Source organism: Schistocerca americana, chromosome 1 (assembly GCF_021461395.2).
Source record: "Schistocerca americana isolate TAMUIC-IGC-003095 chromosome 1, iqSchAmer2.1, whole genome shotgun sequence".
Classification (NCBI taxonomy): domain Eukaryota; kingdom Metazoa; phylum Arthropoda; class Insecta; order Orthoptera; family Acrididae; genus Schistocerca; species Schistocerca americana.
In genome coordinates, this window is record NC_060119.1 from 305423789 (window position 1) to 305448131 (window position 24343).

At 40.1% G+C, this 24343-nt stretch overlaps 1 protein-coding gene across 2 annotated transcripts in view; it reads right to left on the reverse strand.

Moving 5' to 3' along the window:
- The window catches only part of LOC124595797 (tRNA pseudouridine synthase A), a 117158-nt gene that overhangs the window by 82586 nt on the left and 10229 nt on the right, over positions 1-24343 (reverse strand). For both annotated transcript variants that reach the window (XM_047134689.1, XM_047134698.1), the window contains exon 3: positions 1536-1702. In XM_047134689.1, coding sequence (XP_046990645.1) covers positions 1536-1702 — 167 coding nt within the window. The remainder of the gene's footprint in view (positions 1-1535; positions 1703-24343) is intronic.

Below are 24343 nucleotides of genomic sequence, written 5' to 3' on the forward strand. Positions count from 1 at the left end.
TGTTGCTCCTGTTCAACATATTCCAGTTGTACTATGGCCAGAGTTGGTGGAGAGAGCAGTCGCGCATATGTGTGTGTGTGTGTGTGTGTGTGTGTGTGTGTGTGTGTGTGAGTGAGTATTTGCTTGTGTGAATGTGTATATGTTTTCCTTTTCTGAATTACACTTTGGCCAAAAGCTTATATGTAACTATCTTTTCAATGTGCCAGTCTACAACTCAAAGTGTCATCTTTACATTGAATAGCAGTCTATCCTTTTCATAATACTTTTCAAACAGCTATTAAAAATTCTTACTCTGAAACAGAAGAATGGAAAAGCGTCAGTGTATTCAAAAGAAAAGGGAAGAGCATGGTTGATGTATGGCATCAGTTATGTTTATCAGTTGCAAAACAGAAAGATGTTGATAATGTTGCCAATACTTCCTCAACAGCACAGAGTTCCACAGTAAACTTTGCAACATCTGATCACAGGCATGGAGTTGTGTAAGAGACAGAAGACAATAATAAGAGATTTTTTTCCTTCAATTTAATTTTCTTATTCTCGTGTAAAATATTAAAAAGATATGAGGAATTGTCTTTTGTGCTTCAATTCTACTAGTTGAAACATTACTGTTTCATTCCTGTATTTGTATTACCACAAATAAAATGTAGTGCCTCAATATTAATGGCACTTAAAACAAAAAAAGCTTTCTTACTGGCACTTGGAACCAGTTAGTCCCCTGATATGGCACCTAGAATGTTTTTAATAAATTATTTATTTTCTAATTTGTCTCACAATTTTTTGCAGGTATGAGATAAGTAACATTATTCTGTGGTATTGGAATACCTGTTCATTGTTTCATATACAAATAAGTTATGTACAAAAAATGATACATTGTTTTTTGATTCCTCTGACAAGTGTGATGTTTGTCACTTAGAATGTTCGGCATTTCCAAACTTTATATGACCTTCAAGTGAGTCTATGAGCAGTGTAGCAATAATGTGTGTGCGAGAGACTGACTATATGTTTATATATTGCTTTTATTCTGGAATTTTCATTACTATAATAATTCATGTCTTATATTAACACCCAACAGAAATTTTCTAATGTACATAACACTAAAATTTTATAGGATATTTTGTGCACACTGATGAACTGTGCTTTTAAAAAATGAAATATTAAAAAATTAATTATTATTTTACATAATCAAGATCTTGGAAAGCTATGTTCATCAGCCTGTGACAGATAAAATACATTGTAAATAGAAAGTTGCCTGACTTGCATAAGTGTGTGCTAATGTCTTTTTTTTCTGAATCACTTATTACTGATACTGTTCTAATTGCAAGTAATAAATGTACCATTTTTCACACAACTACTAAATATCAAGAAACTTATTACTTCTGTATCTAGTCTGGAACTCAAATACACATGCAAGTGTTCAAACACACTGAGAAACTCTGATATGCATTTCTGGTGTTACAGTTACATCATCAGGTTCACAGTCTTTTGGAGGTAATTTATTGTTAACACTACTCTGGAGGAAAAAATTAAACACTTACGTAATTTAAGAGAGAGTATCTGGCGTGCTGCTGATACACCTTTATCTGTGCGTGCTGCCCTCTGAAACTGTATCTGTTGTGGTGATGTAAAAGCTTCCTCGGGTATAAAACCAGCTCTTAGCATAGCAGTTAGCAAATCTTCCTCAATAGTCTTTGCTCCTGGATTTCTAAATCAAAGAATCAGAATAACAGTGATTTACATCAATATTGTACCAGGTGAAAAACAAAATTTACAAACAAACCTCACATAAATTAACAATGCCAGTACTGTATCAATTTACAGGATGTTTAAATTTAGCTAGGTTACTGTTGAAATGAGTATCTGCATTATTCCTCCATAAATACCTCAATATTCTGTGATCAGTGCACTTGCTAAACTAATAAAAAAAATTTGTTTATAGTTCAAGATAATCAACTAAAACATAAACAAAAAAGAATAGAATGCCTTGAAAGGAAAAAAAAAAAAGAATTCCACATAGCAACTGAAAGGGAATGACCGTATTTTAACAATTTACGAATACAGTATTTCTGAAGTAAAAACCACCTTTTCTTATAAAATAACAACAGATAATCATAACTCAAATTACTTCCTCTATAAAAAAAGATGTATCTCAAAATAACGCAAAGGAAATGATAAAGAGATGTTAACATTTACACAGTGGTCTCCATGAAGCATAATAAATTTTTCTGGGGAGTGCAGTTTGCATTTTTGGCCACTTACACAACTTAAATACAGCATGCGGAAAATTTTGTCATTCTTTATTTTCATGCACAACACTAAACTTTTTTTAGTAGTGCTATCAAACCTACCAGAATCTTGTGTATAAGCTGGCCCATGGCTAATTTGAGGCAGGTAACAGTGCAGTGGAAGTGTGTGCTGGTTGGTCTATTGGTTTGGTTCTCACTATGGACTTGATTTAGAGGTGTTTATTCTTCAGACTGTTAGTAACTGACTGGGGTTTGAAACTGCCTGAACTGGACACTGCTGTGATTGCTTACTTAATGACTGCTTGCACTGCACCAGGGAGCATTCTCTGACATATGTCAATCTCTCAAATAAACCGGGGGCATTCTCCATTAATTTTGAATATAGGTCACCTTTACAAAATAGAGTGTGGGTTGTCATCAAGGACCAACTTCAGCAACTACTATACTTCCATGTCATGTTGTTCTGGCAGGACCTGTGGCTGCTGGTCCTACACTACCATGCATGTGTTTAACGGGGCATTGCCCCCGCGCCCATCACTGACTCACCCAATCACCAAACATTTATGTTTTTATAATTATTTAGTGGCACCCGAAGATGAAGCTTTAGGCTTAAAAACCAATCTAGCAATAAATTAAGAAATTACTCACAATTAATGCAGATTTTTTATTCTATAAAAATACAAATGTTACCAATGTAACAGGTAAGTCTTCCATGCCACCCATATTTATGGTTTTCCCACCTTTTAACAAAGAAAGTGAAAAATGGGAAACTTACCACCAATGACTGCATCTACATTTTACAGACCGACAAATTTCCATCATGGAAAGACATAACACCATTTTCTTGTCAGGAAGTCCTGAACTGTATCACCTAACACAGAAACTAGAGCCAAAGAACTTGAGTTGCGTAGCACATTTTATTTATTAGAAGAACATTTTTCAATGAAGAAACATGTCACTGCATCCGGGTCAGAATTTTGTCAGCAATAGAAGGATCCAATCAACCATACACAACCCGGGCCACCGACTTACACAGATTAGGCAGGAACTACATGAATGTTTGCATGAACAGAGCTACCCTGACTCTCTAATCAAGGACATTATAATGTGTCTTACCACTGACTCAAAAGTGAGAAACCACGCACTGAGGAAACCAGATCAGTCTCTGATGAAAGGAATAGCTCAAGCCTTCGAAGCTGTCCAGACAGCCCAGAGTTTGTTTGCAACAGAAGAAGACATTATGGCAGTCAGCTCCCTAGTACTGGTTATGTGGGATGTCATGTCATCTCCAGCATGGCTCTCACCTACTCCACGGCTTGGATGATCCCACTGACAACAACAGCAGTAGCGATGGGCCATCTCAATGGCAGAGCCACTGCCTGGCAGTAAATATTGCTTCCTTCACCACTCACACAGCATGCCACAGGTGTGGCAAAATAAAGTGCATCTGCAAGAGGTATGGTGTAGTAGCTCCATCACAAACACACACTCCGACCTGTGGAAGTGAACCAAGTGAACAATGTATTCACAGAAGTGCAGACTTCTTAGGAACATAGCACAGCAAACATACTTAGATACATGCATAGGCAAGCTCTCAGTAAAACTGCTATTTCACACTGCTGTCTCTATATCCTTGCTAAATCAAACCTTATGTCTTGCAGGAAACAGGGACAAATCTTGAGGCCTATGGAAACTTTCAGTTTTACTCACTCACAACCCAGTCACAGTAAACTTTCATGTGACAGTTGATCCCAAAGTGGATAACATTTTTGGGGTAGCCTCACTCCATGCTGTTTATGAAACAGTATACACCATACAATCTGAAGGACTATGCCCTACTTTAAATGCTATCTGTGATACATATGCTCAAATCATCTTTCCTAGGTCGCAGAAAGTAGCTGATTTCCAAGTTTATGTCATTCTTAAGGTGATGCCTACTTCACACTTCTTCACTTCTTCAAAGCTTGCTCAGTGCCCCTGGCCTCTAAAGGACACCCTCAAAACAGAATGAGACAGACTCACTCATGAAGCCCTGTCAATAGTGCCTCTGCTTTTGTCCAAGGAGCTTGACTCCATGCAAAAGAAGGCACTTTCAAAGATGAGGGAGATAAGTACTCCCTCTTGGGTCATCCAAATCACATGAAAATGTGTACCGGGTGGAAGAAGTGGGACAAAATGAAAGCATTCGCCCAACACAAGGTGTGACGTGATCTATGCTGAGAGGTGCATGGCACATGGAATGATGTGTCACAAATGGAGCATCTGGGACAACAAGCAACCTCCCTGAGTAACTATACTTGCAGCAGTGCAGGGCTCAGCTGGTATCAGTCGATAGGTGTCCCCCTATACTTGTGGAACCAAACTGGATGAAAGTAGAAAAATAAACAAAATTGATGAACTTGATGTTCCAGATACATCAAACACCCAGACAGATGGTGCTGTGCCAACAGAAGTTGTTTCCACAACTGTAACAGGGGAGGGACTAGTTCCATGAATGGAAAAAGTTACTGAGAAGCTGGACCAGATCAAAATTACAGCCTTGTCTGGTGCATAGAGGACGAAAATTCTAAGAAAACAAAGAGGAAAGAATGGCTTACTAAGAATAAGTGGAGGGAACTAAAAAGTCTTGAATCTAATAATCTCACAAAAGGAATGTCCCAAAATGAAGGAAATAAAAGGACAGGTCATGTGGCATTGTTGAAACACTTTGGAGAGGTCTGGAACTGAATACAGGACAAAGTCTGGTAATAAGGAAATTAATGCCACCTTCCCTTCACCCCTTTGCCTTTATTGACAACAAAAACATTGCTAAACTTTGGTGGTCTGACAAGAACCAATGTACTCAATGAGGCAACAAACAGACAAGGATAAACAGGCCCCTTACTCCTAAAACAGGTAGCAAGACTGTTACTCCCAGCACACAGGAGCAACACGGTCCACAAAACGCCAAGGTAGGAGACAGGGAATCAGACCTATTGTACTCGAATGCCAGTTTTTTGGAGGGCACTTACTCAACAAGGCTACCCTCTTATTATCATCATCTCACAGCAGGAGGAGCTAATCTAGATGGTGTACTTCGACAAAATTGGGGAGGACATGAACCAAGACCCAAATTCAAGAGGGTCTATATCATTAAGGATGCTCTGATCTTTGTACGTGAGGGGATGTGGACAGTGGATTGGCTGAAAGAACTGGTGTCCAAGTTACCTCTGTGGAATGAGGGAAAGCTGCTGGTCAAGACAGCAGCAGAACAATTCAAGACTGATAAAATATTAACCTTCACACCAAAATTACATAAGGATGTTCTCCCAGAAACCCTATTACAGATAGTGGTGTTCAGAACCAGACAGTCTTGACAGACAGCTAGAGGGTCATTAATACTAAAGTTGGAACTGACAACCAAACATTCATGGTGGAAATCAGAGAGAAATCCCTGAAGGCAATTCAAAAATAAGATGTAAAACTGCATTTAGTGTTCTAGCTGGTGACTGTCAGGACGATTAACAATATCAAAGTTGGCGGCCAAAAATGTTACAGATAAACCTGCATAACAGTAAGGGGGCAACCATCATCTTGAGTCACAATCTGGCAAGAAAAGAGGTGGACGTGAGCCTGATAAAGGGTGTAAAGAGGGTGTATAAGGCCTCAGAAGGACTGGTTTGATTTACACGGGGAATCTAAACACACCCAGAACATTCATTTGTATTAAAAATGGAATTTCATTCATGCCGAAGGTGAATTTCTGTTCCAGGGACTTCCTGGCCATCAGAATGAAACAGCATTAAGGAATGGAGCATGAAAGAAGTGGTATCGGCCTCAACAGGACAGCGCCCCACCATGCCAGGAAGTGATGAGACTAATAGGCGCCCACAGCTGAATGAGCAACTAATGGTTGATAGTGACGGCAATGCTCACAACCTGGTGTGGGGAAGTAGTGACGCCAACAGCAGAGGCGAATACGTATTTCACTACATATTAAAGAGTAACCTAGATATCTTGACAAAGGGTAAGGAACCTATCTTGAGGAATAGTGGAAGGGAAGAAGTAACTGACATAACTTTTGGGACCATCTTTATTGATAGTTACATCAAACAATGGCATACAGGAATGGCATTATCCTTACATGGGCACAGATACATTAAGTTTAAGGTGGAAATAGGTGTTACACAGACCATGGGCTATAGGAATCCTAGGAAAACAGGTTGGGATTTGTATAGGAATGATCTAAACTTACATCTATCTGAAGTTAAAACTTAAATAACAAATCCAGTAGACTTACATGAAGTGGATAATGAGGTGATGGTTGTCATTGTGACCTCGTATTTAGAAAATCTTGCACTGCAAGAAGTACACAAACACGATTGTACGTTGTTGGAGCAATAATCTGGAATTGTGAAGAAAGCGAGCAAGAAGACAGTTTAACTTTGCAAGAACAAAAGGACAATTGACAAAATATTGGTAGTCCCTTGTTAAATACACTCTTGGTGTTAAGCAAGTGAAACAATCATCCTGGAAGACATTCTGTGACGAGGCAGAAGGTATAGTTGCTAGAGCCAGTCTTTGCAAATTCCTCACTAGGATGCCAACAAATCCAGAGGCACAATGAGGAGGAAGAATCATGATTATACTAGATCAATAAATGAGAAGCACTCCTCAAGACTCATTTCCCCCAGTGCACTATTGTAGGTGATTCAGATCAAGATTTAGCCCCTGCAGTAATGGTTTACAAGTAACCAATGGCAGAACTGGGAATCTGCCACAGTATGTATAGATTTCGAGATGATACAGTGGCTGGCAGGAATGCTTCAACCAGACGCAGATGATATCTTTCCGGCTCTGCTACAACAAGCAGGAGATGGGTTAATCAGGTTCCTATGCAGACTATTTAGAGTCAGTTTAGCAGCAGGAGTAATTCCTAATCCTTGAAGGACAGTGACTTGTTTTTATTCCAAAGCCAGGGGGAATGAATTCAAAGGCTAAGGAAATGAGACCAGTCAGTCTGTTCTCCTTTCTCCTACAGATAAAACTGATTAGCAAGCACATTAGTGAAAGGACATTGCATGAGGTTCCTCTACATGAAAACCAACATGCATATGAATCAGGCAAATCATGGGACACAGCATTTCACTAAATTCTTGATATAAAAAGCAATACAGTTTCGTGAAATACCACTCTGCTTCTTCCTGGATATTGAGGAGGCTTACACCAGCATCAAATCCTTGGTTAAAGTAGAGAACTGCATGGCATCAGGACCACTATATGTAGATGCATTAAGATCATACTGGGTAGGCAAAAGGTAGAAGCCACCATGATGGATGTGAAAATGGTGGTAAAACCCCTAGAGGGCATCTGGAAGGTAAAATCTTACCGCCATTACTCTGGAATCTAGATGTGAATGAGCTCACTGAAGAGCTAAATGCTAAACACCATTTTTGCCATGGATACACAGACAATTTAGTCACAGTAATCACTGGCAAATGTGCAAGTACTGTTAGAACACAGGCACAATGCACTCTGAATGTTGTGTAAAACTGGTGTAGGAAACAGGATCAAAATGTTGGTCCCCGGAAAACTGTAGTAGTAGCATCCATGAAGAGGCATATCCAGGACACATACTGGAATCTTAAGCTCTTCGATGAAACTCTACAAGTACACGAAGTACTGAAGTATCTTAGGGTAATCCTGGTTGCAAAGCTATCATGACCCCTCACATAAATGTGTTACAAGCCAAAATATGCTCTTATGTGAACTAGGAGGGCCTTTAGAAAAAAAACTGGGGTCTTAGTGCCAAGAGGAAGCGCAGGATTTACACCTCTGTAATAAAATCCCATAATTTATGGGGCTACAGTATGATGGAATAAAAGAAAACAGAAGGTGGCTGGTAAGTAGCTCAAAAAAGTGCGGAGATTAGCCTGCCTAGTCTCAATGGATAGAATTAGCAACACTCTTACTGCTGGAATGGAGACCAAGCTGGAGATGTGACCATTAAATATTTGGGTTACAATGGAGGCTGCAGCAAGGCATACTGTTTAAAAACTGGATATCTTTAGGATGTCCAGAATCCCACACTAATATAATGAATGTGGTAAACATATTAATGGTCAGCTGCTTCAATAAATGTTTCTATGTAATCACAGGCATTAGGGAGCAGTTGAAGAATGAAGCATGATGACATTCAGGTGACATAGTCTGGTTTATTGACAGGTCGTGAACAAACAAGGGTGCCAGAGCTGGGGTATACAGAATAAAACCTGAACTGGAGAGTGCAGTCCCTCTGGGGAAGTTGGCTAGTATCCCTGGTGGAGATATTCACTATTACAGCATGTGCAGAAAAGAATCTACATATCTCTATTCATTCACACAGCCATGCAGCACTGAAACCTCTATCAGCTCCTGCAACGAGATCAAAGATCAGTGCAGAATGCTATGAAACACACAAGAAACTAGGGAAAGCAACATGGTAAACTTGCTGTGCATCCCCGGTCACTTGAGAATTAATGGTAACGAATAAGCTGACAGGCTGACCTGGGCACCATGGACCAGAATCTGTCTTAACAACCACTGAGGCAATGGTAAAAGCTAAGCGATGTAGCTTAATCATGAGACAGTATGTAGAATATTGGAAGACCAAAACCAAAAACATAGCAAGCTAATGAGGTGTTCTGTCATCCTGGAATTGAACAGGAGGTAGGTTAAAGTCAAGACAGGTATAAAGATTGGCCATGGGAACTTTAGGAAACACCTGCACATGACGAACGTAGAGAAAGATGTTCGCTAGTGGATAGTATGTAGTACAAAGGATGAAACTTCACCACATTCAATTTTCCAATGCAAAACACTGGAGGCCAATGAGCACAAAACATGTGGGTCATTAATTCCTGAAGAAATTGTGGCTAACAAAGGTCTAGTAAAGGATCTCTTACTATTCCTTAACTTGGATGGCTTCTATAAAATGACAAGGAGAGATACAGCACAATCACCTCAGTTTTGGTGTTGGCAACAGAGGGAGGGAGGGGGAGGGGGGCTAGGACTGACTATTGTTTCATGTGCCTGGTCAAATTGAATCACTCCTGAAGGTGTGTTAATGCTGCTTTCTATAGTTAATGGGCCACCCCATTGGTAACAGTATGCAAACCTAACAGCACTTCGAGATTTTGTGGTGGCTTTACAGAGATGATAAACACACAAGCCGAAGTGCACATTTACCCCCTACCAACTGCAGATGAACTCTTTGCAAAATTACGCCATGGCACCTTACCCAGTGAAACTGAGCTCCTAGAGGCATATTTTCAAATTCCCTTGGCTACAGCATCAAAGCATACCCAGAGCCCAATACATCACACACTCTCCTGTTACAATTGAGTTACCTTTTGGATTCTCATCAGCCTCCGGCATATTCTGGCATTTTATGGATCAATTTTGTTCTTTCATGCAACTATCCACGGCATATTTGGTGCTCAAACTATCAGCCAATGGATCAAACCAACAGAAGATTATCTTGCAACAAAGGACAAAGTGCAGCCAACTTCAAATGCAGAAGACCTACAAGTGTTTCTGGTTAATATCAACTATTATGGGGACATTATTGCAAACCTACTTGAAATCTCTTTCCCACTGCACTGCTATGACTTCAAATGTGAATTTCGAATGGTCACCCCTCTGTCAACAAGCTTACCTGTATTTCTCTGTCGATAAGCTTACCAGTATTTGATAGACTGCTTTAAGCAGGCATCATGCTTGACAACATAAGGGCCTGCAGTTTGCTATTGGTAATAGTGATTAATGCATATCTCCATGGTATAGGTGCAGTCCTTTCCCATAAATACTCCAATGGCACTGAGTGCCCTATTGCACATTACCTCCCAGCAACAATACTATCAAATAAAATAAGAGACCCTCACTATCAAGTATACAGTCTAGAAATTTAAATGAATCCTCTATGGACAGAAATTTCATCTTGTCATAGACCACTGACCATTGTTTAGCAACCAGTCCATCCTTGACTATAGCACTTGGTGCTGTTCTTGTCTAATTTTCACTACAATAACCACTACCCGGCAGCAATGTTACACAATAATGTGGATGTGCTGGTTGGTTGGTTGGTCTAAGGATTAAAGGGACCAAACTGCTGTGGATGTGCTGTCCCGATTTCCAACGAGACCTGATTCAGCTTTTGAACAACATGAATTAGTGTGTTCCCAGATTCATTCAGATCTGGATTTGGCCATTTCAGCATTCCCCTTAACATCATGTGACATCACAGCTGCCACTTGCAAGCACTCAATGTTACACCGCCTTGCTCACTTCATGCAGTACACATCGCTGGAACGCTTCCCGCCATTGATGTTCATCTTTTATTCGCCACAGCCAAAGCACCGCATCTAAACCAAGGGATCCTGTTGTGGGTCTCAGAGGCACTGCTGTGCCCTGGTTCTCCCCTCTCTTCAGTTGTGAGTACTGCGCCTCTTGTAAACTGCCCACCCCAATATCACGGACCTTGTCTGTTAATGTTCCGGCTGTCAGGCTCATGAAGCTCCACCTCCCCAGCCATGACAATGGTTACTCCTAGATTTTGTTAGCTCCTTTTTACGCTCTTTATGGCTGATTGTGAATGATTCCTTTCCTAACTTCCATTTGTGTTATCCATATCCCAGGCCCCTTTTGCTACTATCATCACAGCCTTGAAAAACTATTTGCAGTTGAAGGCATCCCAAAAGATGGTGTTCGCCTCCCATGACTTTGAACAGTTTTGCATTCATAACAAGATTCAATACCTTTGTACCAATCTTTTCATGTTGCTTCCAATAGTCACACATAACATTTTGCCCATACTTTCAAGACCCGGCTCTGCAAGGAAATGGTGTCCTACACTGCACCCAACACCCAATGTAGCTTTCTGCTAACTTACACCAAGTCTGAAGTCTGCATCCACTGCATCCTCTTGAACATTCTGCACACACCACTGGCAGATGTCACCAAGCCCTCTTCCTTACAGGAGAGTGCTCAGGTGTGGACACCATCCAATCTTGATCTACATAAAGATCCTTATCTGCCACAGGTCCAAGATATACACAGTGGCCTCTGCCCACAGTCTTCTGTGGCACCATCAAAATCAACTTCGATTCCAACATCCTGGTCAGCAGCTGCCTGCTTCTCCACTCATAATGGACCCTCTGGTCATGAGGAGGCTAATGCAAATTAGATATAGCTCAGGGTCTTGCCTGGGTCTTTTGCAGAAACACCCACGGGACACTGATCTGTCACTCTTCCTGCTGGCATCTCTGCTGGAGCATGCAGACAGTGCTAAAAATATGGTGGTGGTGGTGTGGGGGGGGGGGGGGTGTAGTGGAGGCACCTTATGCAACATCAAAGTTGACTGCAGCCCAAGGCCAACCTGAGCATATTGCAGTACTGATGCAGTGGAAGTACGTGTCAGTTGGTCTATTGGTTTTGTTCCCACTTTGGTTTCATTTTATGGGTGTTTACTCTTTGGACTCTGTTATTAATTGGCTGGACAGTGACACTGTGCGAAATGGATTGCTTACTTAATAATAGCTATCATACTCTGGAGAGCATTGTGTAACATCTCAGTTTGTTGAATAAACTGAGGTAAATTGCTGTTAGTTTTGAGTGTAAACCACCTTTACAAGAATTTTACAAATGACTTAATACAAAATTAGGAACTGTGACATGCTGTCAAACATAGTGAGTTCAAATCATTTTCTCATCTGTGTGTGTGTGTGTGTGTGTGTGTGTGTGTGTGTGTGTATTTTTTTTTTTTTTTTTTTAATACACTATGAGAGAGAGGGAGGTAGAGAAACACATGCGGTGGATGGAGCAACATTTATTTTCTGAACTCAAATGTTTCACTTTTAGAAGAAAACAATACTGAAATAACATAACTTACACAATATGATGCATTCAAGAGAAAACAACTGTGATTACAGAGGGGAAAATTTAGACAGAATATTTGAAAGTGGAACTGCTTCAGAATACGCGGCTTTCAACTTACACAGTGGCTGATTGTTCATTTATACTGCTCCAGCTCCTTAGCTAACATACACATCTTACCTGATAGAGATACTGCTGTATAATATCCCTTGGCTCGTACTAGTGGCCAGCTATCATGAGCCAATTAGTTGATCGGTTCAATGACCTTCTTATTGTTATTGGTTCAAAGTTAATATACAGGGTGATTCAAAAAGAATACCACAACTTTAAAAATGTGTATTTAATGAAAGAAACATAATTTAACCTTCTGTTATACATCATTACAAAGAGTATTTAAAAAGGTTTTTTTTTCACTCAAAAACAAGTTCAGAGATGTTCAATATGGCCCCCTCCAGACACACGAGCAATATCAACCCGATACTCCAACTCGTTCCACACTCTCTGTAGCATATCTGGCGTAACAGTTTGGATAGCTGCTGTTATTTCTCGTTTCAAATCATCAATGGTGGCTGGGAGAGGTGGCCGAAACACCATATCCTTAACATACCCCCATAAGAAAAAATCGCAGGGGGTAAGATCAGGGCTTCTTGGAGGCCAGTGATGAAGTGCTCTGTCACGGGCTGCCTGGCGGTCGATCCATCGCCTCGGGTAGTTGACGTATGGTAGTTACGGACAGATAAGTGCCAATGCGGTGGCGCTCCATCCTCCTGACATATGAAGTGTTGTGCTTCTTGTTCGAGCTGAGGGAACAGCCAATTCTCTAACATCTCCAGTTACAGTAGCACCTTTGAAGAAAAAGGGACCAAAAACTTTATTGGCTGAAGTGGCACAGAAAACGCTCACCTTAGGTGAGTCACGTTCATACTGAGTTGTTTCCCGCGGATTCTCAGTGCCCCATATACAGACATTGTGACGGTTGACTTTCTCGTTAGTATGGAAAGTTGCTTCATCACTAAACACAATCTTTGAAACGAAAGATTCATCTGTTTCCATTTGAGCAAGGATAAAATCACAGAAATCGATTCTTTTAATCTTATCAGCTGCAGACAGTGCTTGAAGCAATTTCAGACGATAAGGTTTCATAACTAACCTTTTTCGTAGGACTCTCCATACAGTTGATTGTGGAATTTGCAGCTCTCTGCTAGCTCTGCGAGTCGATTTTCCTGGGCTGCGAACAAATGCTTGCTGGATGCGTGCTACATTTTGATCACTCGTTCTCGGCCGTCCAGAACTTTTCCCTTTGCACAAACACCCATTCTCTGTAAACTTTTTATACCAACGTTTAATACACCACCTATCAGGAGGTTTAACACCATACTTCGTTCGAAATGCACGCTGAACAACTGTCGTCGATTCACTTCTGCCGTACTCAATAACACAAAATGCTTTCTGTTGAGCGGTCGCCATCTTAGCATCAACTGACGCTGATGCCTAGTCAACAGCGCCTCAAGCGAACAAATGTACAACTAAATGAAACTTTATAGCTCCCTTAATTCGTCGACAGAGAGTGCTTAGCTCTGCCCTTTTTCGTTGCAGAGTTTTAAATTCCTAAAGTTGTGGTATTCTTTTTGAATCACCCTGTATATTGTGAGGCGGAACATTTTGCCTGTGCGAGGGAAATATTTATTCCTTGACTAAGCATTGCTCCATGGTGAGCGAAGAAATGTAGGAAAATTGGTATATGACTGGACTTTGTCGTGAGACAGGATAACAAGAGGATGTGCATGAAGTGTGTGCAATGAAACAGTCATTGTTAGCCACCATATTGTATAATTTGTGTTTTTTAAGATTCACATAGAATATGTAACGTTAATGTGGAGTTTAGTAACAGCCATAATACAGCGTAGTGTATTTCAAAGGAAATTTCACGTATTTATTTTTGATCAAAAAATTCTGTGTAATGTACAAGCTTGTATAGGGCTACGAACATTTGGTGCTTGACGTTTGCTGTAGAACCTGCATCAACAGCATGGTCAAAAGCATAGAGAAAGTTTTCTCTGCTAAAACAAACTCATTTCACTTGCAGACAATCATCGAATGACCAAATGCGAATGGCAGTTTTCCTTCTCTTACATTTCAAGGATTTTACAGGCGACCGTCGGAGTCGGCAGCTGCTTCTACACCATGAGGGTAACTTGTCTACGCATACGAAAGTACGTATGCTGTGGGAGTAGTCAATGCCTTTCTGGAAATTGATATTGTCCTTCACAGACATGTAAATAGAGGCACTACACACACTAGTTCAATAATAATGAGTTTAACATTAGTAGCTTAGAAACATTAATTTCTTCTTTTGAGCCATAATATTATAAAAAATGGCTAAAACATGACAGGAACTACAAGGAGTTAAACATAGGCACTGTCAAGTATTTCACGACCAAAAACAAATTAATACACGATCATTCAGTTAAAAGCATTTATTGTATATATTGTGATTTGTTGTAATAAATGTATATTTTATGTTATGTACATGTACTAATGTTGTGTTTTGCATAATTTCATGTATGACTGATGGAATCATTCTAGGTGAGCTGCATTTGACATCAGACAGCCACGACCACGCTGGTCCACCACATATGAACTTCATACGGTTCTACTCCAGTAAAGGCAAGCACAAGAATGACATGCTAACTCATTACACACATTAGTCTCGTCTTTGTAGATAATGTCTGGGTTAGGAATATTTGTAGATTTAGTTGTTAAATGTTTTAGTATATGCAGAGTGATTTGTGTTTTTTTTTTTTGTTGACGTGTTCACAATTGTGGAGAGATATTCTGGGGTATAGAATATGATATGTATTTTCATGGGGTAAAGCTGAATAGTGTCCAGAGTAAAGACATTAAAAGAATAGTGAACAACTGAATTCTTATGGTTAAAACCATATCACAATTTAAGGGGACCACGCCGTGGTTCAGGTCGAAAAAAATCAATTTTCGGTTTTCATCATATTTAGATAGAATAAGGTTTTATTCAAGTACTCTGAAAAGGATTTTGCTGAAAATTTTTTTTTTCGAGCATTTAAAGAGCATTTTCCTACCACATGTGTTTATGTGCCATGCCCACTTTTCTGTCACCTACTTTTCTGCATATACAGGGTGATTCGAAAAGAATACCACAACTTTAGGAATTTAAAACTCTGCAATGACAAAAGGCAGAGCTAAGCACTATCTGTCGGCGAATTAAGGGAGCTATAAAGTTTCATTTAGTTGTACATCTGTTCGCTTGAGGCGCTGTTGACTAGGCGTCAGCGTCAGTTGATGCTAAGATGGCGACCGCTCAACAGAAAGCTTTTTGTGTTATTGAGTACGGCAGAAGTGAATCGACGACAGTTGTTCAGCATGCATTTCGAACGAAGTATGGTGTTAAACCTCCTGATAGGTGGTGTATTAAACGTTGGTATAAACAGTTTACAGAGAATGGGTGTTTGTGCAAAGGGAAAAGTTCTGGACGGCCGAGAACGAGTGATCAAAATGTAGCACGCATCCAGCAAGCATTTGTTCGCAGCCCAGGAAAATCGACTCGCAGAGCTAGCAGAGAGCTGCAAATTCCACAATCAACTGTATGGAGAGTCCTACGAAAAAGGTTAGTTATGAAACCTTATCGTCTGAAATTGCTTCAAGCACTTCTGCAGCTGATAAGATTAAAAGAATCGATTTCTGTGATTTTATCCTTGCTCAAATGGAAACAGATGAATCTTTCGTTTCAAAGATTGTGTTTAGTGATGAAGCAACTTTCCACACTAACGGGAAAGTCAACCGTCACAATGTCTGTATATGGGGCACTGAGAATCCGCGGGAAACAACTCAGTATGAACGCGACTCGCCTAACGTGAACGTTTTCTGTGCCATTTCAGCCAATAAAGTTTTTGGTCCCTTTTTCTTCGAAGGTGCTACTGTAACTGGACTACAGTATCTGGAGATGTTAGAGAATTGGCTGTTCCCTCAGCTCGAACAAGAAGCACAACAATTCATATTTCAGCAGGATGGAGCGCCACCACATTGGCACTTATCTGTCCGTAACTACCTGAACGTAAACTACCCGAGACGATGGATCGGCCGCCAGGCAGCCCGTGACAGAGCACTTCATCACTGGCCTCCAAGAAGCCCTGATCTTACCCCCTCCGATTTTTTCTTATGGGGGTATGTTAAGGATATGGTGTTTCGGCCACCTCTTCCAGCCACCATTGATGATTTGAAAACTGTTACGCCTGATATGCTACAGAGAGTGTGGAACGAGTTGGAGTATCGGGTTGATATTGCTCGAGTGTCTGGAGGGGGCCATATTGAACATCTCTGAACTTGTTTTTGAGTGAAAAAAAACTTTTTTAAATACTCTTTGTAATGATGTATAACAGAAGGTTATATTATGTTTCTTTCATTAAATACACATTTTTAAAGTTGTGGTATTCTTTTTGAACCACCCTGTATTTTAGATCTTTATATCCGCTACATTGCACGTTAGGGATTTTTTTTTTTTTTTACTCCCGAGTGTGTTGGCTATCCTTGGAATGCAATGGTTGGTATTCTTTTGTTTCTGCTGCTTGTAAACAACACGCTTTCAAACACACGGCTAATGTTGTTCAAGTGTGATAGCGAGTAGTTGTTATACTTACGTTTGCAGTGCTTGTTTACGTGTGTTTTGTTGTGTTTATTGAAGATGACGACATGTAAAGGCATTCTCAAGAAATGACAAATTAGAGGAAACAAATTTACAAAGCTTTCTGTGCAAGAGGTTATGTCGCCTGGCAACGATGTTTCTAATTGTAATTCTTCAACAAGTGCATCATCAAAGAAGCTCTCACCATTTCAAGAGAGTTACAACAAATTTACTGTAAGTCACAAGGGGTGCAGTAACATTATTATAAATTTAAGAATATTATCAGATGTAATTTCTAAATTTGTACAATGTATACAGTGTGGTGAGTCACAGAGTGTGAAAATTTGTGAGAGTGCCAGTGGGAGAAAAGGCCTAGCAACTGCTTTGGATTTAATTTGCACTAAATGCTCAGCTGTGATTTCATTTATGAGTTCTTCAAAACCAGATGCAAGTGGCCCTTATGTAATCAATACTAGATTAGTTTATGCCTTACGATCCATTCGCAAGTGCGTGGCTGCAGGGAGAACATTTTGTTCAGTGATGAACTTACATCAACCACCAAATAAATTCGAAAAACTGACTGAAATATTAGAGAAAGCTGTATGTGAGGTCAGTGAGGAAAGCATGAAACTGGCTGCTAGGGAAGCAGTGGAAGAAAATGATGCATGTTTGGATATTGTAGTTGCACTTGATCGAAGTTGGCAGAAAAGAGGACATACTTCTCTGAATGGAGTAGTGACTGCCACGAGTGTAAACAACAGTAAAATGTTAGATGTGGAGGTAATGTCGAAATATTGCAAATGTTGTAAAGTGAATGAACATAAAGAACACAACTGTGTGGCTAATTTTAGAGGAACAAGTGGTGGTACGGAAGTTCATGGAGTATGAACTCTAAGCCATATGGAGATGCCATTATTAGCAAAATAGAATGTGTAGTCCAGGTTCAAAAATGTTTGGGAACAAGGCTGAGAAAACTAACGGTTCATATGAGAGGAAAAGAATTAGAAGAGGGAAAATTGTTGACCGGACAGAGTCGGTTAACTAAAACTGAAATAGAAAACTTGAATGTGTACAAAGGGCAGGCAATTAGGAGAAATAAAGAAAATCTGGAGGTAATGAAGAGAGATGTTTGGGCCATATTCTTCCATAAGTCCTCTACTGATGATAAGCCATGTCATGGATCGTGTCCATCAGGAGAAAATTCGTGGTGGAAATACAATAGGGCTCAGCAACTGGAGAATCTTATTCTCACCAGCATTCTCTTCCTGCTGCCGTTATTACAGCAATTAAACCTATTTTCAGGAACTTGGCTCATCCTGACCTTCTATGGAAGTGTCTGCATGGTCTTCCTAAAACTGTATTTGTATTTGTAGGCAAGCATACAATGAAACTAGGAGTTCATGATGCTGTTATTACATTAAATTGTGGTAATACTGGAAAGTATTGGGAACTGAAAAAGCTGGGAACTAATCCTGGCGAAAATATGATCGCTGGGCTGCAACAATGCGATAAAATGAGGCTAGCCGATGCAGACAGGTCTGCATCTAATATGGCCAAGAAAGCAAGACAAACATCCAGGAAGGTTAAAAAAAAGCTGGAAGACCTGCTAGAGGCCAAAGAAGGGACATCATATGAAGCAGGACAGTTTTAATCAACTGAAAGTAACAAATTTAAAAAGTTTTTTTCTTTAAAGTCAATTTTCTGCCAACTAAAATTTTCCATACATATGTCCCATTATATCAGAAACTATCATAGATGAATCAATGTATTTTCAGAGACTCTGCATAACATAAAAAGCCACATCTGGTACACCATTCATCAATATTCCCCCCTTGAAGTCCACAAAAAATATTTTCTGCAGAAAAACTTAATATTTTTTGTTAATAAATTTAAAAAAGTATTTCTTAAAAACTATAAAATGGATAAAGCAGATTTTATTACAGTTGACTCTATTAGCATCATGTAACATACAGTAAAAATATTAAGGTCCTGCATTTTTTCCAGAAATGGGTCAAATACTTGCCTAAATTAACACGGGTTAGATAGGCAGGAGGTGGTCCCCTTAAAATGCAGAGGGAACAGGATGCGAATGTGCAGCCCGTTGGTGATGAGCAAAACCCAGGGCAAGTGGTAGATGCTAAGCAAGGAGAACGCAAAGATCCTATGGATGAGCTCTTAAATCAAATTAAACTTTTGATGAATACTGTAGCTAGTTTAGCTTCAGAACAGTCTCACATGTCTGCTATTCAAATGACTATGTCTGCTACGCAAGCGAATATTTCAACAACAGTTGAAAATTTAGCTTCGGAACAGTCTAAATGTCTGCTACTCAGATGAAACTGTTAGCTGAGCAAGCGACTATGTCTGCTGCTCAAGCGAATACGTCAGCTGCGCAGATGGCTATTTCTGCAAATGTAGGAGCCATAGCTATGGAACAGGCAAATATGGTGGCTAAAGTAACAAATCTGACCGCCACTGCGAGCAATTTAGTTACAGAACAGGCAGAGTTAGCTGAGAAAGTGAAGGATATAACCAATAAAGTGAATGAACTGCCCACAATGGGAAGATTTTGTTGAAGTATTAGCTGATGTGAGTACTTTGACAAATGAACAGACAGAAATCAGGAAAGAAATAAATAGTATGAAGCAAACCCATGAACAATTTCCAATCAAAATAAACAATGTAAACAGTGAAATTGAAACCGTGCGGAGGGGAGTCAGCGAACGGTAGAAGTATAGATACAAAACCTGGCCTCAACAGTAACAGAAATAGCGTCTGGATGTGAAGGGCGAATGGAGTGAAAGTTCCAAGAAAAAAACCGGCAGTTTAAGCAAAGATTAGACAACTGTGATATTGTCTGTTGTTTGGTATCTAGGAAGGTAGAGAATATAGTGAGTGAAGGTCTACTGTTACCTCGCCAAATAGGTCACGAGTTAAAGGACGTTCAAGAGCAGATAGGAACTGAGTTCTAAAGATGGAAAGGAAAAGTTACACAGAATTTGCAAACATGCACTCAAAGGATAGAAGAACTGCAGGGATACAAGCCCAAACAAACAGATGTATGGAAGTAATTGACCTATGAGTGATTATGCCAGATCTATCATGGAAGAGAAAATGTTCAAGCATAGGCAATTCCAAAAAAAAATTTCCAGAGAAGTCGACATTAAATCCTGTCGTATTTATCACACAATTCAGCGGAGTGTTACCACCAGCTTGGTCTGATCAACAGAAAATTGAATATATATCAGGTTACATTAAAAGTGGTGGTAGTCTGTGCGTGACTGATGTAATACACAAGTGTCACACCTACGAACAATTTGAGTACACATTCCTCAATAATACTGGCCAACAGGCATTCAGGAGAGATTGAAAAAGGAAGTACATAACCCTTCTCATACCGAAACGGGGACTTAAGGAGATACTTCGAAAAATATTTGAATGAAGCAAGATGTTGAGATCAACCAATAGATCACAAAAATACGATAATGATCATCAAAGCTCAGCTTCTGATGGAGATCAGGGAAAAACTGCTGCATGTTTCAGAAGATATTCTGGAAAAAGTCATGTCTGCAGTAGATTCAATCAATTTGTTATAGGGAGAAGAAAGAGGAAGAAATAATTACAATAAATCCTATCAAATGGAAAATAGGCAGACAGTTTAAAACAGTAATAACAGAAGAAAGAATGTAAGACAAATGGATAATTTTCATCAAAGCAATACAAATAATGGTTATAACAATGGAGAAACTGTATGGAACAGCAGAATAACGGAAGCAATTATGAGCCGAACAGAAATGGACAGAAGCGATTTGAAAGGAGGTACAATTCTGTATATAATGACTGTAGAAACTGAGGGCAAAGTAATCAAACCATATAAGAAGTGAGGCCAAGGCCAACAAATAATCAAGCATGGTGAGAACAACCACCGTTCGTAGTTGAAGCAACCGATGACAACAACGGACAGGTTAGACCGGGCAATTGAAGCTGAATCTGACCGGATTACACCCCAGAGGTAATGGGGTGCAAGAAATCACCTGAAAATTTTTTTAGGTACAACGATGGAATGAGGACCATTGAGGAGTTAACAGAAGACGTAAATCCTGGGGAGCAAAATTATAATAAAGTGCCAATATCAGCGATCTGTGCCAAAATATTAGACATGCCTATCAGAGTAATCTTGGATACCAGAGCTGCGATACATGTGATCTCCAACAATTTATTTGAACAGCTATCCCAGAAGACAGAGTTACTGACATTGCCAATACGAAACTGTAAATCATTGGAGCCTTCAGTACCCACCTGCAACCAGACTGGATACAGTCGTAAGAATAGGAAATACAGCGATAAGCTGCATGTTCCAAGTAATTTAAAAATTAATAGAAGATTGTATCATCGGGTTGGAGACTGTGAGGGAGAAGGACTTAAAAACAGACTTCTCGACCAGTAAAGTCAGTTTTTTGTGATAATAGGGAAATGGTACAAGTTGATCTGATCAAGGAAGAAAGGAGCATTGGAAATTACTGTCCTGGGCATAGTATTAAGCTCATTAGAAAAGAAAGGAGATGTAAACATACAGAAGAAGTAAAGGAAAGCAAGATACTGGGGACAGCAGAACAAGTGGAAGAAAAGGCTTTGCTGATGGATTGGAACATGGACAAAATGATCAATCGGTAGATCTTTTGGAGAAATATATCCAGGTTTTTTAAGAAAAGCCAGGAATTTACGTGCCATTTGGAGGTGTTTCCTCATGGGGTGTATCGTAATAAATCATATAAGCGCTATTAAGGATTTTACCTCGCCTAGGGATAAAAACAACTTAAGGCATTTTTGGGTTTAGCCTCATTTTTCTGACGGTTCATAGAAAACGAAGTTATGAATGCAGAGCCATTAGTAAATTTGCTAAGAAAGAATGTTTCTTGGCAATGGACTAACGCCTATCATTATGCTTTTGAGAAAATCAAATACGCTGTGGTAAATGTGAAATTTTTGCATCATCCAGGTATGGACTTAGATATTCGCTTGATGACAGATTCTTCAAATGTTGGATTAGGATCTTGTCTTTTCCAAATTAAGACAATTAATGGGCAACCCTAGTTCTGCCCAATAGCTTTTGCAAGTAGAGTATTGTCGAGTTGTGAAAGAGTACACAAAATGCGTTCCATAAGTAGTGCGACCAAATTCATAAAAAATCATTTATTGAATATATTCGTACAAGTAACCAAAATTTTTTAAAATCACACCCTCTTGTGTGGATACACTTCTGGAGGTGGTGTTTCCATGCCTGGAAGACATCCTGGAATGCCTGGAATGTCCTTTAGAGCTAATGTAACACGCGCCTGGATGCTTTCAACCGTGTCCCAATGTTTTCCTTTCATGACTCCTTTTAACTGAGAAAAAAAAAAAAAAAGTCTGCAGGAGCCAGGTCAGGACTGTAGGGAGGCTGGGGAACCAATGGGGGTCTTGGTCCTGGCAGTAGAAAGCTGAGTTCACTGTCGTCCCAGTAGGAACGAACTCGTGGTGGACAATGTCTCTGATGTCAAAGAAGACAATGAGCATAGTTTTGATACTGGACTTGCTCATGAGTGCCTTCTTGGGATGGGGTGGCAATGGTGTGTGCCACTCTGAACTCTGCCTTTTTATCTCAGGGTCGTACTCAGAATCCACGACTCATCACCAGTGATAGCCGAGTTTAAAAAAATGAGGATCATTTTCACACATTTCCAACATTTGTCAGAACCGAAGCACTCACATGTGCTTGTGTTCGTTGGTCAACACTTTTGGGACGAGTTTGGCACACACCTTTCTCGTGTTCAAATCTTCAGTCACAATGTGGAAAACGGTTGTTTTTGACATGTTCAGAGTTTGTGCTATCAATTGAAGGCTCAGCCGTCTGTCAAGAGTTCAAGCAATCGTGCACACATGTCACATTTTCGTCGGCTCATGCGGCTGATGGCCGCCCACTGTGAGGTTCGTCGTTGACCTCCTCTCGGCCCTCCATGAACGACTTGTGTCATCGGAAAACTTGAGTGATTTGGAGAAGCAATCAGTCCCAAAGGCATGCTGAAAAATGGAAACGTTTCGGTGGCGGACTTCTGAAGTTCAATGCAAAATTTTATAGCGTACCGTTGCTCTACAGAATTATCCATTGTGCCATGTTACATAAAGTCAAAACTGAGTTGACGGAAATGCACATCCTGACTCTCCGGCAGCTCGCAGCCAAATGAGACAAAAAGCATTTTGAAGCTAACACCCTTGTCTACTTATCCCAGCCGGTTACAACACGCTGTGGTGTACTGTTGCTTCAGAAAAAAATTGGTCACATTACTTATGGAATGCACTCTGTATACCATGACTGAGCTGGAAGCATTAGCTGTAGTTTGGGCTTTCAAGAAGTTCCATTATTCCTCATATGGGGCACAAACAATAGTCTATTGTGATCACCAAGCCCTCAGCTTCTTGCAGTTGTGCAAGGTGCTCACATTGAGATTATTACGGTGGGCAATGGCGTTACAGGAGTATTGATTTCACGTATGATATATTAAAGGAAAGAACAATCCAATTGCAGATACCCTATCTAGGCTGCCAGAAGGATTAGAGGAGGGTGTAGATACACTGTCTGTCAGCTTCTTGGATGTATAAGGGGCATTCAAAAAGCAACGAGCTGGAGGTGTAATTACAGAAACCAATACCTGTATGTTAGCAGTATTGACCCTGGTTGTTGAGACACCTGTCCCACTGTGACACAAGGCAGTTAATGGCTGTCTCATAAAATTCCCAGGGCTGTGATGTTAACCAGTTCTGCACGTACAGATGGACGTCGTCATACACACAAGTTCAGGAAACGTTACGCTGTGATTCTTCTTTGACCAAGATGGCCCCCTTCTGATTTACTTCCTGCAGCATGGGACAACAGTGAATGCCCAGTGTTACTCGCAAACCTTGACCACCCTTCGCCAAGTGATCAAATCAAAATGAGCAGGTAATCTCATCCATGGGGTCATTCTGCTCCACTCCTGCACAAATCCAAATGGGAGGTTCTCGCCCACAGTCTCCCTGTGATTATGCCATTTTTGGTCCACTCTGAGGGGCAAACAATTCTCCTCGGATGACAATGTCCAGCTGTACATGCAGAACTGGTCAACATTGCAGCTCCGGGAATTTTATGAGGCAGTCATTCATCGCCTTGTGTCACAGTGGGAAAAGTGTTTCAACAGCCAGGGTCAATACATCTAACATACAGGTACTGGTTTCTGCAATTATGCCTCCAACTCATTTCTTTTATTACACCCCTTATATTTACAAAACATGTGAAGTTATATCCAATGAAAACCATAACAAGTAAAACCATCTTAATAAAATTATTGCTGGAATACAAACTGCAAGTAAGGAATGTGGTCGCACACTCATCCACAGGCATATTTATTGAAGAAGAGGAGCAAGAAACAGCTATTGTTATTTGCTGGACCATTTGAAATAATGATTGCACATCGTGAGGCATATCTATTGGCCTACCCAATGACGGGAAAGGTGAAGGGACTTTATCCTCACCATG